This window comes from Cupressus sempervirens, chromosome 5 (genome assembly GCF_028749045.1).
Source record: "Cupressus sempervirens isolate cs-2001-9-10 chromosome 5, ASM2874904v1, whole genome shotgun sequence".
Lineage (NCBI taxonomy): Eukaryota > Viridiplantae > Streptophyta > Pinopsida > Cupressales > Cupressaceae > Cupressus > Cupressus sempervirens.
In genome coordinates, this window is record NC_143122.1 from 94,718,171 (window position 1) to 94,737,689 (window position 19,519).

Here is a 19,519-nt window from a genome sequence, read left to right on the forward strand (position 1 = left end):
GAGATGTGTATCATAATGGCTATATATTTGAAACCTAGGATGTAAGTAAAGGAGTTAGATATTAGAATATTAAGATATACAAAAGATTGAATTGGAAACACTGAGATTCTTATCTCTCTCATTAAAATTCTATCATAATGGATGCAAATAGGTAGGCCTTATGCATGGCACATTGTAGGGATTTTGTCTCAATAGATCTACATTGGAATAAAAATAATGGGCCTATTTGTAATAAACATTGACCATCTTCCTTATTCATACTATTATTTTTTTAGATCCTTTTATGTGTGTCCATAATTGGTTTGATGCTATTTCTTTTCCAATGAGATCTTTTTGAATGAAAGAAGTGATTTTCTACATAGTTTTCCAATTGACCTCATCTACTACATAAATTTATAGAAGAAAGTACACTAATTTTTTTCTAATTGATAACTATCCTTCTTTTCTATACGAGTAGCACAACAAGGTGCAATTGATAGTTACATGTATTTAAATTTATTTATCTTTCATATTTTATTTGGAGGTTATCTCAAAATATTTATGTTGTAATTAATTTGTATAGATCATCTCACCATGTTTAAGAATATTTTAATATTCTATTTTGTCATTATGAGCACATTTTGTACATTGAACCATCCGTATCACAATCAATTTCAACAAATGTAATTCACCACAAAAGTATAATTTATCATTTGATTTAGTGTCAAGAACTAAGCTTAAGATCCACCTAGCATTGCATGTCTTTCCCAATGTCTTCAAGTCTAGATGAGAACATGAACACACATTAAGGTAAATTAAGCTTATCAATATCAATTTTATGAAATATATCAAGATTTGTCAACTACAATCGCTATATTTAAAAAATATGATAAATTAATCTACAAATTCAACAGACGATCATGCATTTTATAAGCATTTTACTTTGTGAAAATTTATTTAAATTTTTTATATAACTATTTGAAAGTAGGTCAATTTATAACTATATGGAATCGAGAATCAAATTTTTATTATTGTGTTATAATATCAATCAAATCTTATAATTTAAATTTGTGTAGTCAAATGATTGTGCTCAAGCATTTTTTAAGCCCATCTCAAAAAATTATAATTCATAGTTTGTCTAATTAAAATTTTCATATTTTCTAGATTTTACTTTTTATTATGTGGTGTTTCAATTGATTACATAGTTGGAAAATTCTCCATCATATTTTTATTTTATCATTTCATCAAATAGATTAGAGAATTAGATATTGTTTCTAGTCTTGTAGTTGCATTATCTACAAAAAAGAAGTACATGGGTATGACTCATGCCTACAAAGAGGTAGTGTTATTAGAGAGACTGCACTTTCGCGTTGGCTTTCAATGTCAACAAGTAAAATTTGTATGTATTAGTAATGATCTCATCAATTTAGTTTAAAAACTCAATGTGTCATGCTCGCAAAAAGCATGTGGTTGTTCAGTATCACTTTGCCCAGAAAATGGTTGAGGTTGGTGCATTCATGTTACAAAAAAATGACACATTAGAGAATGTCTAGATTTTCTTACTAAAAGGATAAATACACACACACATAAAATTGGCTAATGAAGAAAGGACATGAACTTGACTTCTTCCGAAGCTTGGTTTATTCAATTCTCTTTGTGTTCTTTGCAAGGTGTTTAACAAATAAGAGAATGTTGAGAAAAAATCTCTCAACCTTGCTTTTACAAGTATTCACTCATTATTGGAGTGCTAACATGTTGCATTAATTTAGAAAGAGTTGTTGTATTAATGTAATTCAATTGAAGGATCCAAGAAAAGGGTTTTCTTCATGTAATTCTTGGATTATGGTTTGCATCTATTTCCTAATCTGTTTCTAATAATAATTATGGTTCCCACTTTCCATCATGAAGAAGAAATCAGATGGAAAGTGTGAACCCCATTTTTTAGAGGCTTTGAATGAAGCGTAACCTTTGAATGAAGGCCCCCTATGGCTTCATTCAAAGCCTTTAGCCCTAAGCTTCATTTGAAGGAGAAAGAAAATTGGACTTCATTCACTTAAGAATTTTTTTAAAAAATAATTATAAAAACTAGAAAGAAAATGCTACAAGAAGTGAATTTTTTTTAAAATATGTATGTTTGGGTATCAATTGACCAAAATGTGAGAACTATTATGGTGGGACCATTCTTTAAAAAAAATTGCTACTGTTTCCTTAGCTACAATAATTATCAACATATTTTTACTGTATATTTTATTCTATTTTTAAATACTAATATCAATTCCTTATAAATCTCATTCTCATAATAGATTATGCACTATACGTCTTGATAAGAAAATCAATGTATACTTCAGAAGACTACTATAAATATTCATATAGAGTGGAGGCTGCATGAATATAATTTGAGTCTGACATGACGTTTAATTAAATACATGTAAAATAGAATCAAAGATATATCATTAGAGGACCGGTGGGATTACTTGAACACAGGAGTTGAGCGGCCACAAATTTGGACGCGAGGCTACACTCCGAATGAGCAGCTCTGAGCCCGTTATGTCCAAAGCCTGGAGATTCTCCATATGCTGAATCTCTTCTGGCAAGCTCTCCATCTTCTTACACTCCTGCAGAGTCATACGCATTAGCTTCGGCATCGCCCCTCTGCAGATTGCAAAGGACCTTATATTCAAACCCCTCACCGTAAACCACTTCAACGCGGGAAACCCGGCTTCTCTTCCAAATTCAGAAGGGAATTCCATCAACGCCTCACAATATGCAATTTCAAGAACCCGCAACAATGGCAATCTTTCTAGACAAGGCAGGCTTCTCAGGCTGTGACATCCGCTCAAGCAAAGAAACCGTAGCTCCAGGAATTCACAAATCCAACTCGGAACTTCCTGCAATTTCATGCAATTCCATAGCTGAAGTTCACACAACTCTGTCATGGCCGTCATGTCTTCCGGAAGTCGCTCCAGCTTTGTCATTCTTAACCAGAGACTCTGCATCTTGTGCATGTTTCGCATTACCCCATCTGAAATCAATGAATCTTCTTCACTGTCCAGATGCAGGCGCTTTAGGTTTATCAATGTCTTGAGATCGCTCAGAATCGCGTACCTTCTCTGGACGGTGCAAAACAACTTTGCGATCCATTTCAGAAACCCAGCTGTGGAGCGCCATACATGCGTACCATTGGTTTCCAAAACCTGTAATTCTCTCACTTCCCGAATAGTGTGGGGAAGAGAGGCTAAGGACGTGCAGCCACTCACGTCCAAGTGCTTCAAAGACTGGAGTTTGCATATTTCTGGCGGCAACGATTTCAGGCCAGTGCAGCAAGAAAGAAGAAGAGATTGCAACTTTTTCAGACATCTAACGCAAGCCTTGGGCAAAATGATTACTCTTGTTCTCGACAAGTTCAGATGAATGAGGTTTTTCAAGTCACCCAGTGAGCTTGGTAAAGACACAACCCCTGTATCGCTCAGGTCCAGAACCCGGAGCAAAATCAAACCCTGTAGAAAGCGGCTGGGAACTTTTGCAAGCCTAGTATTACCTGCTAGTAGCAAAGAGCGGACAGATTCAGAGCCGGATATTGCAGGAAGAGATGTTATGTTGTTGCCAATGAGAGATATGTTGCGGCACAGGGGACTTTTAGGCCATGAAAAGAATTGCAGATTCTGACGCGGCCTAAAGAAGCAGCTTTCATTCTGATCCAGAATCCGGACTGCCATTCCGTGTATATCATCGGGCAAAGTGCAGCGCTCAGGTCTTCCTGACCAGTCATATACACAAACTTCAATCAAACTATACCGCAATAGCAATTTGATGACCTGGTATCCAAAACTAACCTGATCAATCAAATCGTGCTTTATTGAAAGTAAACCTCCGGCAATCCACAAGTCCAGCAGATTTTCCACATCTATTTCTTCACCTTGAGGAAACGCGGCACAAGAAAGGAAGAAAGGCTTAATGGACAGAGGCAGAGCATCATACCGGTCATGCAGGTGATCAGGGGGCGAGCTGAAGAGGGCTAATTTTAAGTACCAATAGAAGGGATTGTCAAACTTTGAAAGCATGTGTGCTTCGGCTTCGATCAGACACGGCTTCGCCACAATAGCTTGAAATATGGCTCGCGAGATTTCTTCCATTTCTTTTCTGTACATAATAAAATCCCGGTGATTCTGAATGTCTTTGAAGACAAGGAATTGGAACATCTCCCATCGTTTTTGCTCAGACAATGCCCCAATTTCCTGGACGCGCTCAACATTGGTGGTAATTAATAATTTTTCTTCACAACATTCTACAATCATCTCTTGTGCAGCAGCCGGAGGATTGCCCTCGTGCTCGCTCCAGTTTACAATGGCCGAATTGGGTGGATTATAAGCACGCATTGCCAGGGCAAAGTCGGGGTTATTAAAGTTATGAATTTCCAGCCGCAATGGATAAACATTAAACGAGGGGCTTATGGTTATAGAGGAAGCAGTATCTTGCAGTCTCCTTAAATCATTAGACATTGAAGAAGTCACTGCCATTTGGGTTCTTGATGCTGGAGAGCCGTTTAATGCCTTTTGAAACCCTCTCTGACTGTTGAGAAGCAAAATATGGAGGAGCCACATATTACATAATGTTGGAGTCATATCAGACATCTCTTTGATTTTCTGTTTGGCCTGTTTGATTTTCTTCGTGTTATTGAATCTGGGCAGACTACAACAGGAGGCCTGATCTTCGCCATTGCATTCTGCAATGACGGACTCTGCTTCTTCAATCACATAAATCCATCTTTCTAACCATACCTTGACGGGCTCTACAAGGCTTTCTTGGAGTTGTTCTGTTGAACAGTTAAGCCGATCTAATAATTGGGTAACATTACTCTTTAGAATAGACACGTCACAAGACAGAGATCTCAAACCGTCTTGGTCGGCATCAATACTTCTCCACAGTTTCCAGATTTGTTTCAAGAAAATGCTTATTGCTGGCTCCAAAACCATTGGTAGAATGGCTGATACAATCTCCATGGATTAAAATAGAATTGTTCTCTTAGCACGGGCGTTAAATATCACCTGGTCAATTATAAATTTGATCCATAAATAGTAAATATAATTTTAATTATATTCTATATTATCTATAAATGTTCTGTTCATACAAGAAACAATATGATAGTCATACAAATTCTTGTCAGCACTTAGCAGAGGTTACAAGAAAATATATTAGAAATAGCGTAAAGGATTTAGTACAATTAGTTGAAATGTATTGAATTTGTAGTGTAGAGATTTAAATTTAAATCTTAAAAGAAATGTTTAAAATATAAAAGTTTAATGTGTGATTTCTATTTTTTTATAGTAGATTTTTAGTGTGGAGATAGTTTAAAATATGTAGATTTCTAAATTGTTGTTCTTGATTTTCCATGAGTAGTTTGTAGTTCAGCTGTTCTAAAGAAGTTTGTATTAGTTTCATCGTGGTGCTTGTATGAACAGAATATATGTAAACAGATATCAACATAAAATATATATTAGGAAATACAGATCTACAGCTACTTTAGCTAATTGAATCTATACAATAAAGACACAATATGTCAACCAATTGAACTCAACTTCTGAATATAATTTTTTTATTACAAATAAAATAAAAATATTAATATACCTGAATCTGTTCATTATAGCATTTGTTAACATCAATATCTCAGATCATAATCACTGTTCATCATAGAAGGAAATTGAGCTAAGAAAAACTAAATTAAGATGGGAAAGATTGACGTTAACAAATGCTTTGCAATCAAATGTAGAAATCTATATATCGATATCATTAAAATAAAATGAAAATCACACTGTTAAGGTAAAACTACTACTAAATGCAACATCAACCAGGACTGACCATAAGTGGGATATATTTAGCTGAATTGACTACTGAAATACCTGGTTTGGTTTTTGCCCGCTGCGAGTGGTGAGAATAAAAACTGGAGCAGAGCCAAAGATTTTGACAAGCTCGCAGCACTACGTCTGCACATTCATCCTGTCATGCCCTATAAATTTGACCGAGATCAGCCATTACTTTTGGAAATTGTAGGCGCGGCTCCCTTTGATCTTAAAAATTATCATGGAAGCGAGGAAGAAGAAACCTTGGCCTCGCTGTAATGTAAAGAAAAAAACAGGAAATTTAAAGTTGAAAAGGACTATTCATCAAAAAAGTTGAAAAAAGAAATTACGGATATATGCTCCAACATACTTTTTCGTGAGCTAAATTTATACCATTCCAATCTCCGACGCATCTTTTTAAATAAGTAGGAGTATCTGCTTTTTAGGACAGCAGATTACATGTAAAAGTTTATTTGAAGTAGTTGATGAAATTTTTTGTTATTTGTGTATTAGTTAATATTTTAAATTCTAGATAGAAAATTAATGATGATTAGTACTAATGTTTTCACTTGTCCTATTCTAATTATTAGTCCCTACCAAAAATTAGCCAAACTCTAAAGTCTAAAAATGTTTTATTTTAAAAATAATTTGTCTTGATTAATTTCTTTTTTGCGATTGGCCATTCTCATTTTTGCTAGAGACTATATTTTTTTTTAAAATTTCACTTTGGGCACTTCCTTTTATTGCTGTAATGTTCGGGAAACTGCCCAATCCATGTATCCATGCCGCTGTTGTAAGGACCCTCCTCGTATGTAATTATCAAATATGAATTCTCTGTTAAAACTGTCATAGGAGATTTAAATGGATATGAAGTAATGTTTATATTGTGAATGTTCTAATTGAGAGCAGTTGAAACATTCATGTTTTAATGCTCAATGATTCGAGAACTACTACAGTGTCTCGATTGTTTAAACATTAAAACTAAAGATGATACGAGGTGTTTTCATCTGATGATGATGATATTGATTATGGTACCTTGATGATTAGGTTATATGCTTTTAGATAGTTCAGTATTCCTTAATTGGAGGTTGCATGCCTAATGATGATTATTTTAGTATGTTAATATGAATTAATGAATAAGTTATGTTATATTGATTATGTGTTTACTAATGTTTAAATGTGAGTAGAAATGAATTAAACAACTGATTATTTGAAAGATGGATGTTTTAGTTATGTGGTTTCCCTGATACGTTATATACATATATGCATGTGATTTCTTGAGCTACTAATGTGTGCAATGAGTGTGCAGGATATTTTAGCTAGAAAATCTAACAAAGAGATGAAACTGAACCCTATGTACCAATTGTGGAAAGTAGGGTTGAATCCAACAAAGGATGCAAACCCCGTTGTTCGTTTTTTATTTGTATCATGGACTGAATGAATGTATCATTTTGTAATCTTTAAATGTTAATGTTTCGTAATAGTGTTTTTATAGTGTCACTTGACACTCATGAATTGTATATGCATTCCAACATGATAGTTAAGATTAACTAAGTAACCTAAAGATCTAAGTTGGACTAGATTAGTGACCCTTTTTCTATTCAGTTGGTAATTGAGATTAATTACCCTAATCAGGATTAGTGAATAATCTGCATTTTAGAAGGTTGTTAGTAAGTCATAAAATTTTTCTAGCTCTTGATAGGTCCCTAATTAATCCAAAAGTTCTAAAATCATGAAATCTAAGTACCCAAGGGGTATGGGTATGGGTTGGGGACATTTTTCACCCCCTTAGCCCCTTTTGTCGACTTTTATGGTCACTCAAAAAGTCCATTTTTGCTTTAGTGCGAAAATTGAATAACTTCGCCGTGGGTTTAATGACTTTATCTCCACCTTGAGGTTAGTCTTAGGTTTAGTTGAGTTAGAAGCCTCTAAAAGTTTAGGCAAGTGGGGGGGAGTTATTGCATTTTAGAGGTAGTTGAGTTTATGACCTTATTTAGAGGCATTTTTTAGAGGGTTTGGAGTGTTCACCCAACCTCTAGTTTTAGAGTGGAATTTAAGAATTGGAGGAGAAGGAGAAGGAAGGGAATGCTCATCCCAAATTTGTTCATTTGCCATAACCCGATTTTTGAAGTTAGGAATACTTCACCTCTTGTTGTTTATGTTTTGTTCACGCTTAAGTTATTGTGTTTGCATTATATGTTTGTCTATGTGTTAAGTATGTTTTGGGAGGGATTGAAACAGGTTTTCTTGCATGTCTTTCCTTTGTGCTTTTGCTTTGAATTTCGAAGGGATTGTATGAGTTGTATTGGCATTACTCACCCTCGAATAGGGCAGAAGTGGCCATGTATGAGAGAAGGTCTTTAGTTGGACTCCAATAGTGCAGAGTCTCTTCTCAGGACGAGAAGAGGGAAAGAGAGTAGGGTGTTATGGGCCCCTAATCGTCAGCACAAACTATGTGTTTGAGTTTGAAATTTGAGAAGTAAAAGAATGAATTTCCTTGTGATATCAACCCCGAAAGGGCATCTGTGGAAAGAACAGAAGTTCTTGAGATTTTAGCCTCGAAAGGGCATATGTTATGGTGTTGTGGCCGATGTCTCCTATTGGAAAAATCCATCTTCTCCCTAGTCTGGTTCAATGTCGAACCTATTGTGCAAACCCAAGATGGGAGTGAATGTTTGTTTTTGTCTTCATGATTTGTTTGTTTGTTACTTGGTCAATTTTTTGTTCTCTCCATGATCTCTGCAATGTATTGTAAAAAATGAAATGGATCTCTTGTTAAGGGCCATGAAGAAAATTTAAATTGATTGTTGAAATTCAGTTATGTTCGGGATTGAAATCTTTTGTTAAAATGTATTTAAACTTTTTGTTGAAGTGGCAAGGATGTCGAGTTTTCTTACTAGTTCTTTCCCAATGGAACTTTGAACCAAGTGGTTTAATAAATAAATAAAAGTTTGAGTAATCCTTGCTTATAAGATCCTTCATATTTTCAGTAATGTGTATGTGTTTTGAAAATTAGATAAAACAGTGACATGCATTTTATGCAATTTTTTAGTTCAATTATGTTATGTAAAATTTTTAGGTATGGTTGTATCTTCGATTTAAACTTTGTGATTTTTAGGAGTTAAAATAACCACACATTAAGGTTTTAAACAAAAAAGCAACTCAATGTTTAACATAGAGAGAAAACAAAAAAAAGAATAAATATAGACCCCCTTGCTATAAAAATAAATTGGTTGGAAAATTCGACACTTAGAAAAAAATTTACTTTAAAAAAAATGGCCTTGAAAAAGATTACACCCCCCCTTGTAAAAAGAAAATAAGTAAAATAAATTGCTTTGAAAAAAAATTAGCACTTAGAAATTTATGGACTTGAAGAAAGAAAAATATTTCTCCAAGAGCAAAAATGCTCTATCCATTTTGTATGCATTTTGTCCAGTTGAAGAATTTAATCTTTCCTTGCGACAGGGAATCTAAAAGATTCCCAAAATATTTCTTAAACTTATTAAATAATTCAAATAAAATAAAAGAAGGAAAAAAAAATATTTAAAAAAAAAAAGTAAAATAAAAATAAGATATTCACAAAATATCCTATGCTATGTCCACCCACTTTACTTTTTCAAATTTTCACCTTCATGCATTTAAAAAAAAAGTAGAGTGTTTAAGTCTGGCGGCTATTTATTAGGGGGCAGTTTGACTAATGTTTGAAATTAAACTTTTAAAAGATCTCCCCTCGCTGACGTCACCTTCATGCATTTAAAAAAAAAGTAGAGTGGTTAAGTCTGGCGACTATTTATTAGGGGGCAGTTTGACTAATGTTTGAAATTAAACTTTTAAAAAATCTCCCCTCATACTTTCCTTGTGAAGCGCTAAGGATTTATGAGTGGGGAGTAACGTGGGGTGGGGAGGATAAATAGGGTAGTTATTGTGTTACGTTAGTTGTTTTTTTTTTTAAAGTTTTCATTTAAGTTAATGAGAATTTAAGTAAGTTTAAAAGTTAAGTTAAGTTAGTAGATTTTGTTTTTAAAAAAGGTTTCCAAATTTAATTAGTATGTTTCTACTTTAATGTTAGTAAGTTAGGTAGTTGAGTAAGTGATTTTTTTTTCATAAAGTTTTTAAATTACATATTTGTATTTTTATATACAATATTGTTTAATTAGTTTGTGTTGTTTTAAATATGTTTAATGTGAGTTAGTTAAATGTGTTTTTAAGTATTAGTAGAAGTTTTAAATATTAATTAGTTTTAATTGTCTTTTATTAGTAATAAAATTAATATGTAAGTTTGTGTTGTTTTAAATATGTTTAACGTGAGTTAGTTAAATGTGTTTTTAAGTATTAGTAGAAGTTTTAAATATTAATTAGTTTTAATTGTCTTTTATTAGTAATAAAATCAATATATTTTAAGTTAACTAGTATATTTTATTAAAATGTTCACAAATATAATTGCTTTAAAATTATAGTTAGTGTTATTTTATTTTTATTAAAGTATTGTTAGATTAGTAGATAATGTTATCATGAATTATTTTATTATTTAGTCGTATTTAATTTAAGTTATATTGTTATTATTAGAAATTTTTTATTTCTAAAAGATTATAGTTTTAAATAAAATTGTTATTAGACTAGAGTTTACATAAAATTAAATTATTGATGTGATGTTATATTAATTAGTAAGTTCTATATTATTTATAATGCTTCAAAATAATTAACTCTGTAATTATTAAATTGTTATCCGAATGATTTAAGAGTATTAATCCTTATTATTTTAAAATAAACTTTAATAAACTGAATTTGGATTTGCTTAAATTAATTAATCGATTAAACAATGAAAGTTTTAATTTGATGATCTATTCATACTCATTGATTTTAAACTTAATAAAAATGCCAGGACACTATAGAAGAATCTTCTTGTTATCTTAACTGTTTTAAATTTATCAAACTTAATGAATTTAATTATTTTTAACTTCAAAAAGAAATTAGGTGTGTTTTTGGCCCCTGTATTTTGGGCACGACACCTGTTTTTCCCGTTGAGCAAGACATTCTCTTGTTTTTCAACACAGATTCTCCAAGCTGGAGGACGGAGTTCATGGACAAATTTACAAACGGGATTGTAAACCATTTAATCCAGAATAATTATTAGAACTCCCATCAATTGAGGACGTTAGTTTTTCAAAATTTATAATACTCTTATCTGTTCTATCTGTTCTTTCTGGTTGATTGTGTGTGTTCGTGAAAATTTTGGATCGAATTCTATGATGACTGTGTAATCTTTGATCAGAATGTAATGTAGTACCCAAAAATACTTGTGTTCCTAAATGTTAATGCAGAAACGACGCCATTTGGGGGCTGCTATGAATCTGAGGAGAGGCAATGTTTGTAGTAAAGTTATTCCCCATGGAGCCAAAACGCGGTTAGACTCAATCCCCAAAGCAGCAGCAACAGAAACAATGGCAACAACAGCAGAAGAAAAAACAACAATGGCTAATCCAGCAGCCACAGCTTCCTCCTACACTTTTCGATACAACTCCATCTACACCCTAATTCACATTCCCTATTCAGTGCTCTTTAAATGATCAATAAATTTCGCTTGCCCTACAAAATGTGCAGTTGAGGAGTTGTGGCCTCTCTACTGTAGTCATCGATCAGGCACACAAATTTTCTCTTAGTGTGAAGAGTAAGGGGCCTTGGCAGTGGGGTAATGAATTCTATCCTCGTGGAGGTTCAGGGCAGGGCTTTATTTTGGAGAATTATTTTCAAGACCACAGAGATTAAGAAAAATAGAAGATCTGGTAAAAAATGCTCCACCAAGTAATATAGTAAGACAATAAATATAAGGAACTGAGAGATGAAAGGATCAGAATAATATTTTCAACAGGGTGGGAAGCAATTAATAGAAAAGATGGGATTAAAATAATGTCAAATCAAAAATAGTTTTGAAGTCATTTTATTATTTTAATTTTACATTTATTTTATGTAATTATTTTCATAAATTTTGAATCATTTTAAGAGTTAATATTATAAAATTTAGAAACTATAAATGAATTTATAATTTATAATTTATAATTTATATTTAAGAGTATCTTAAATTCAAAAAAAAAAGAGTTTTGAGATGCAAACTTATGTATTTAATTTTGATAGAATTTAAAATTATTACAAGATTATTAAGAAGACTATGTAAACTTGAATTGAATGTCATTGTAGAAATGCACAAAAATGGCAAAATTCTATTAGTTTTATTAATTTAAGGTTTAATCTTTGTATTATAATTTTGTTTAAAAATTGAATTTTTTGTTTCGGTATAGTACAAAATAATTTTTAGTTTTGTCAAAATGTTATATATCTACTATTGTGTATTTTCTCTAATTTGTGAATACAACCTTTATCTTCTCTTCTTTCCAAGTACATTTAAAAATATCTTATAAGAATGGTTGTTATGTTTTAATTTTAAACAAATTCTCTTAATTTAACACTTCTAAAATATAAGCTAAAATAATTTTTTATTAATATAATATATTTTCTCAAAAAAAAAATTTAAACAACAATGTTCTAATATGCAAGCTTCTCAATTGATACAAAAAAATTACACACTAGATACACAAGCAACTATATAACTACACAATCGCATGATTTTTGATAGACCCAAAGATAATACAAAAGTTATGAACATGATCATATTTTTAAACTTTTTTCATTTTGTAGTTGGGGTCTAAATGTTGTAATGATAGAAGTTGTGATAACTGCACTATTCATAATTTCATTGAATATGTGAAGTCACTTATCATTGTTCATATTGGCCAAATTATTTCACAATGTCACAGCTACTAAAGATTCCCTTTACACAACAATTGGACATCTTAGTCTTTATTATATATGAATTACTAATAGCACAAGGCAAGGACTCAAGCTCTCCCAGAGCTCTTGTTATATTTTAGTTGATAGTTTTTATTCTTTTTGTGCTTTATAGAGAATTGGTTTTTTTTTAAATTTAAGTTTACAATTTTTTTAAATATGAATAGTCCTTATCTATTAATAAATTAATATACTTGTTAAAAATTCACAAAAAAGGGGTCGGGGGATACAAGATCACCCGACAAGAGTTCACATGGTCGTAGCCAGAATCAATAACTATTCATAAAAAAAAACATTAACCAACCTCTCAGGTCACCAAAGCAATGTCATCTGAGGGGCAAGGTTCATCTCAATCATTCTTGGGGTTAGTAGGTGGACTAGGAACAATATAGCCAGTAACAACATCATCAGGAACCTTTTCTTTATCTTTATCCTTTGCCCATGGCAGAGAGATGGCCAAGTTCAAGCGGAAAGGCCATTTGCGAGAAGCAATAGGAGGAGCACCAGAAGGGGGAGCCACCATACTTGGGACCAGCTAGAACCACGTCAAGGTAGAGAAGAAAGTGGCTCTGGAGGTGGCCCACCTTCAGGAGCTATTCAATCATTGGGGTAATGTGCCTTATACTCTACCTAGGGGCTGCTGTCAGGTGCACAGCTCTTGCTTGCCGCTCGCACATGCCACACTCCCAGGCTCCCTATCATCACTCTCCAAGTTTACAATATTAAGTTGAGTTGCAATAGTAAATTTATGGGACCATCACTTTTAAAATATTTCAAAAATAATTAAAGAAGAGTGTTTCTCCAAATCTACAAATTAAATTACCTTTGAAAAGGATAGGATAGAGGCAAACATATTCTGAAACAAGTATTCTACATCTCATCATATTCATGTTACAAAGTTTTTTTTCGTCCACATTCATATTCAACTATCATTACATTTTGAGTTATAAAAATTCATCTTTGTTTGAAATTGTATTCCTCGTGTCACAAAATTTTATTTATAGAAGCAATACCATTCTTGAAATGATTACACCAAGGAAATCCAATACAACTATATAAAATAAAAATGTGGGAACACTTAGAATTGACATAAACACCCTATCAAGATTTGAATCTTCTTATTTCCATTATCTGATAACATTAAACAATGCCATATTTTTTTGACAACTAATTGTTAATCAAGTTTTAAGCTGTGAACATGATTGGATATTAAAATTTAATTCCACAACTTCAAGAAGAAGAAAGTTAGAAGTTTGGAGTAGTTACTCATTTGTGTCCTATTGTTGATGCATATACTCATAAATCTTATAACTACCTACGTAAAATGCATGAGCACATATGGTTTGCAAAAAGTGAAGAAATTTTATCAGATATTGTGGTTTGATCTATGGCAGTAGAAGATTTATTTTTAAAATGATACGAGTATCAGTCTTGTCAATCCCCTATCATAAGATGCACATTTGTAAAAGTAATGTGGGTGCATTCTATCCCTTTTATTTTAGTCTTATGTAATGTGGAAGATTAATAAGATAGAGGTTGTAAGCTATTTCTAATCTTTCATATCCAAATATTTAGCAAATACTGAGGGAGTTAGAGGAATCTTAGTGATTATTTTGATTAGATTAGTTATACTATTTCATTAGTCTATTTGCATGGTTAAATGGAGGCAATACTTCAGCCTTGACATAGGGAGACATCACATATAAAAAGATATATCCATGTCTCTACTATTTGTTCTAAGAAATGTATGTGTTGCGAATTTGTAGTTTTTCTTTTCACCATTTTGGTATCAGAGTCCAAAGAACAAAGATTTTTTGCCACTCTTTATGGCATCATATAAACCTATTCTCTTTGTATTGACATATAGCTAATCTCTACAAAGTGAAAACATCACTTCAATGACGGTGGCATTTGATGAATTGTTTTATATAATATTAGAGTGCATTAGGAGTGCATTGGAAGTATATTTTGTTTTAAAAAATATTGTCAAGAATTGGAAATTATTGTAGAAAAAACATTTTATGGATCTCGTCAATTTTGAATTAAAGTTTCCAAAGGAATTGTGATGGTGTGAATCAAATGCATGGAAGAAAATAGACCTTGCAAGATTTACATTGATTAGGATTTCCTAGCACTGATTTGGAAATGTATACAAACTTGATTTCATTTAGTGAATCGAGATCCTTTGGAGAATCAAGGTTAAATAAATCTGAATATTGATTTTTTTTATGAAGGGTATGGTGTATTTGTATGTTGATGTATATTATAATAGATAGAATAATCATATTGGGCTAATAACCCAACCATGGAAATGAGGATTATAACCCTTACATTCTTATAAGGAAAACTAATGCTTTTGTACAATGAATTCTATTAACACAACAATAGACTTTGATTATTGTTTATAATCAAAGGGAAAATTTACTAAATAGAACCTATGAAAGTAAATATATCTAGATTTTCAAATGACGGTTGGTCAATATAAGTTGAAGTATTGAATTCACATTATGATAAGTTTCTTGAATACTTAGTATATAGGAATTTCTATAAGTGGATTAAGACAATTTTCTTGAAGGAAGTAAAGTTGTAAATCTAGATATCAAATTTTAGAAATGATATGCATGTTATTGAATTTGATATGTGGATATAGTGCTCCAAGGTGTGAGTTATGTTTGTAGCTATAGGTTATTACCCATGTAAGATGCTTGTATTTTGGATGATATTTAGATTTTGAGGATCATAAATGCCTATGTATATTTGAATGAGAATGTTTACATAAACTATAGAAGGTTTGAAGTTTATACATACAAGAAATTTTAGACTATTTATTTAGGGGGAAAATGGACATGCTCTAATAGGATGTAGACCTTCACTTTTCTCCACTAAGGCACTCAAAAGATATGTGAAGAGAAATAGATAATTGTCAAATGCAATCCCTCTTATAACTCAAATTAGATTAGCAAGGCCTAAAGGAGAGAAATGCCAATACTTAACTTGAATTGTAAAAGAGAATGCAATATAAGGCAATAAGCTTTGTCCCATGTGTGATAACATGTATGCAAAATTGAGCTAATTGATTTAAATAATGCAGATCTAGATCAGCCCAATTAAGACACGGATCTAAGCTAATGAAGGAAAATAAGATATGAAAGATTCACCTTCAAATGCATAGTGGAAGTTGTATTTTAGCTCTGAAAAACATAGATCCATATCTATAATTTGAAAATCTAACTATGGATCTCTAAACAAAATTAAAAATCTAGCAAAACCTAGAAATTGATTTCCTAGAAAAGTTGTAACTTTGTAGAATGATTCTTGCAAGGTCACCGGCTTTCAAGGGCCTTGTAATGAAATTGAAAAATGATCTCTAGAAAGCTCTCAAAAATTTATTTTCGGATCTATGATTGTGACTCTTCTATCCTTCTCCTACATATAAAAAATAAAGGTTTTTTTTGTTTGGTGGATGAGGGCTTGCATTGGTCAAGCCCTAGATTCAAGAATCAACCTTGAATTGTGAAAAGTAATTTTAAATGACTAAAACAAGATAAATGTAATTATTCCCCTTACTTGTAAAAACCCTTGTTAGTAAGGTTATTTCCTTGTTGTCTGTTGTAGATATTAAATTTGGTATGAAGGATCTAGGATATCTCCATAGTTATGATGGATCTATAGAATAATAACATCATGGAGCAATGGACATAAATGTGCATCAATGAAGAAGATGATGATTTTGAAAATGTAGATCTCCTCCCTTGATGGCCAAAAATAATTCTAGATCTTGAAGAAGAGATTCTCACAAAGGATCCTTGAAGACTTGATGAAAACTTGCTTGCTTTCTTGCTTGAAATTATTCTTATGCTTGCTTGATTCCTTGTGGATGTCTTCTAAATACGTGATGTGAAAATGAAGTCTCCAAGCCTCCTTTTATACTATTTTTTGGGTGAGAAAATAATAAATGCCAACTAAAGAGTAAAGAATGATAATTGGAAAGTTTGAGATACTTCAAGCCCTGCACTCTGAAATAAACTAGGAATATGTTGACCTAGGTCATCCTTGAAAAGAGAATAGAGAAGGAAGGGCTCTCTAAGGTGTCATATGCTACAATGATTATAGTGAAATATATTGTGAAAGATAAGAGAAAAAGAACATTGAGGATAGATCTATTGATGGTCAAGGAAGTTACTATGAAATGAGTACTAAAAGGTCTTAAAAGGAGAGTACATTTATTGTAAGATAATACATTTAGCCTACAATTTATTTGGAGGATGAGTTAGATCAAACTCATGGTAAATTAGTTTAAAATAAAAAATTGATCTTATCATGACTTATGCAACAGAGAAACTATCAAGCCATAAGTAATGCATAGACTTGAGGATATACTAGAAATCATACAAAGCCATCATGGCCAACATACTCTAAACCATATTGAGAATCCATATTTACACCCAAGTGACTTGATTCTTCATGACATCTAAAGATCACAATAAGAGATATGTCACTAATAGGATCAAACTGTCTAACATTTTTGTGTTTCTAATAGTCAATCCTGCAAAAATAGAAAGGAGAAGGATTAAATGGTATATCAGGTTTGTGTGCCTGATAATCAATCTCAAAAAAATTCACCTTGTAGTAGCCTTAAATCCCCATTATATAGTACTCCTAAATAAAAATAATGGTTTTTGAATGTGCTAGAAGAGGTCAAATGGTCTAGAAAGTGTGTGTGGCATGCTAGTCAATCAATCAAAGACATGTAAAAAGAGGGAGTAGATGGCCCTAGTAAGTTGTGCTATGCTAGTGTATACTATATGGTGTGCTTAAAATAAAAAAACATGGGGACCATGTATGCACCCCCACCATTAAGATAGAAATATAATCTCTTATTTTAACATCTTAAGGAAGTTATTTAGCAATTTTAGCATCAAAATGGTACCCACAAGCAACACCCACTCCAAACTAAAGAGATCATAGCACCTATGAGTTAATGAAAGGGTAGAATATAGAGACACCATGAAAGATTCAAAAAATAAATCCTTAGAAAGGAGAATACACTAGTATGAGGCTCCTAGGTAAGTGATCTATCTACAATGAAAACCCAATTGCAAATCATGTAAGATTGGATGTCATAAGATAATAAAAAAGTAACACTCAACCAAAGGAAATAGAAGACCCATGAGAAAATGAAAAAAATAGATATGATTTCCTTCCCCCCAAGTATAGGAACAAAATAAGAGATGATCTATTATGCTACTCACAAATCACCTATGTATGACAATCAACCCCCAAGAGGTTAGGCTAACAATGTTACATGTTGTGGACAAGCACAAAAATGACTTAGATGTTATTTAAAGACATTAGGATTAAAATGCATCCCATCATAGGGAGATATGTGTATAACCATATTAGTAATGAGTTGTTGAATATTTTAATGTAAATCTTGACAATTATTACTGGATTGATCATGATAGAGATGATACATGCAAAATAAAATATTCATAAGTTTTAAACTATGTTTCTTTCTATTTTAGGCCTACTAATCACCTTAGTGTGAAGAAGTTTATGCGAGATTAATTCTTGAGTAATAGGAGATGATATGTTAGGTGATGAAGTGGAGGATCTAGACAAAGAATAAGATTCAAGACTTTGTGGCACACATCCTAAACTATGATCAGAAATGGCATGAAAAGAGTACTCATTCCCCCCATTTCCTAAGATCTTGTGATTTTTGTGTTGTTGGTTACCAAAGACATCCTTAGTGAATCTATGATAACCAATATGAAAACAAGAAACCTTAACATTAGGTTTGAGAGATTCAACATGAGGGGAAGTAGTAACAAAATTATTAGAAAGAGGAGTTGTTTTAGGTTCTGTGAATGAAAGATCATTAGCTCTATACTCGCTAATAAAAATTAGATTAAAATCTAATATACCCCAATAATATTTTGAAAGGATGCTTGTTGGTTTTATTTCTCCTCAATATTTAGACAACTATATAGGTTAGTATTAACATGAAGAGTATACATCACATTATTATGGAGACTTGGATCCCTCCCTGCTTTCCATATCTATCTGGAAATCTATCAAAATTTGAGGATGTTTGTTTGAGATCAAAACACCTAAGATTCTAATGGAGGCCACAACTTCATGTTCTTGTGTAGCCTACAACTACCACTCAAAGGCTAGTGTAGCTGGAAGATTCATTTCCCCTCTTGTCTCTAGTCATACTCATAATATTCAAATGAGGATATAATATCAAGTGAAGGCAAGTATAATACATTTATTTTTTAAGAGTCTTCATGTACAAAAAACATGAAAATATACATGATCCACATGAAATATCTCATATTGATGTCAACTATGGAGCCTAATGCCACATTTCCAACAACCAACTTATTTTTTGTACTAATTTTTGGAAGGAAAAATATAAGTAAGTACCAAATAAATTGACCAGAGCCAATAGAAAAAAGGAAATTAAAATTGTACATTTATTTTTTATGAAATAAAATTATTCATAGTACAAGTTAGAGGAAATTATTTTCATCTTGTGCAATTTTCAAGAGAGGAACTAATAGTGAAAAGTTATTCAAAAGCTATATATAGTTCCTAACGTAGAGAAATAGACTAATTAGCTTCAATCTCATCAAATTGTGTCCATATAGGTTGTTAACTCCACACTCTTACAATTTATGTTTGAAGACAAACAAAATGAGCTATAGTATTAGACAAATAAGATCTTCATTATACAAAGGCCTAAACTTAAAGAGACAAGATTAATTATTGACTCATCTCTCAAGGTGACAAAATTAAATTAGATGATAATTTGTCAAATCTCCTCTACACTCATCAACTCAAGCTTGTAACAC

At 32.1% G+C, this 19,519-nt stretch overlaps 1 protein-coding gene across 2 annotated transcripts; it reads right to left on the bottom strand.

The window, feature by feature from the left end:
* Positions 1-2,303: 2,303 nt before the first annotated feature.
* On the bottom strand, positions 2,304-6,078 carry LOC149554719 (putative disease resistance protein At5g47260). Of its 2 annotated transcripts, XM_089828770.1 has the most exons (3): positions 5,877-6,078; positions 5,605-5,657; positions 2,304-5,024 (listed from the first exon to the last, which is right to left on the bottom strand). In XM_089828770.1, exon 3 carries the CDS (start codon positions 4,977-4,979, stop codon positions 2,433-2,435), a length of 2,547 nt encoding a protein of 848 aa, XP_089684896.1. In that variant the 5' UTR covers positions 4,980-5,024; positions 5,605-5,657; positions 5,877-6,078; the 3' UTR covers positions 2,304-2,432. The 2 variants fall into 2 exon arrangements, with proteins under 2 accessions (XP_089684896.1, XP_089684894.1); XM_089828768.1 differs by lacking the exon at positions 5,605-5,657.
* Positions 6,079-19,519: the final 13,441 nt, after the last annotated feature.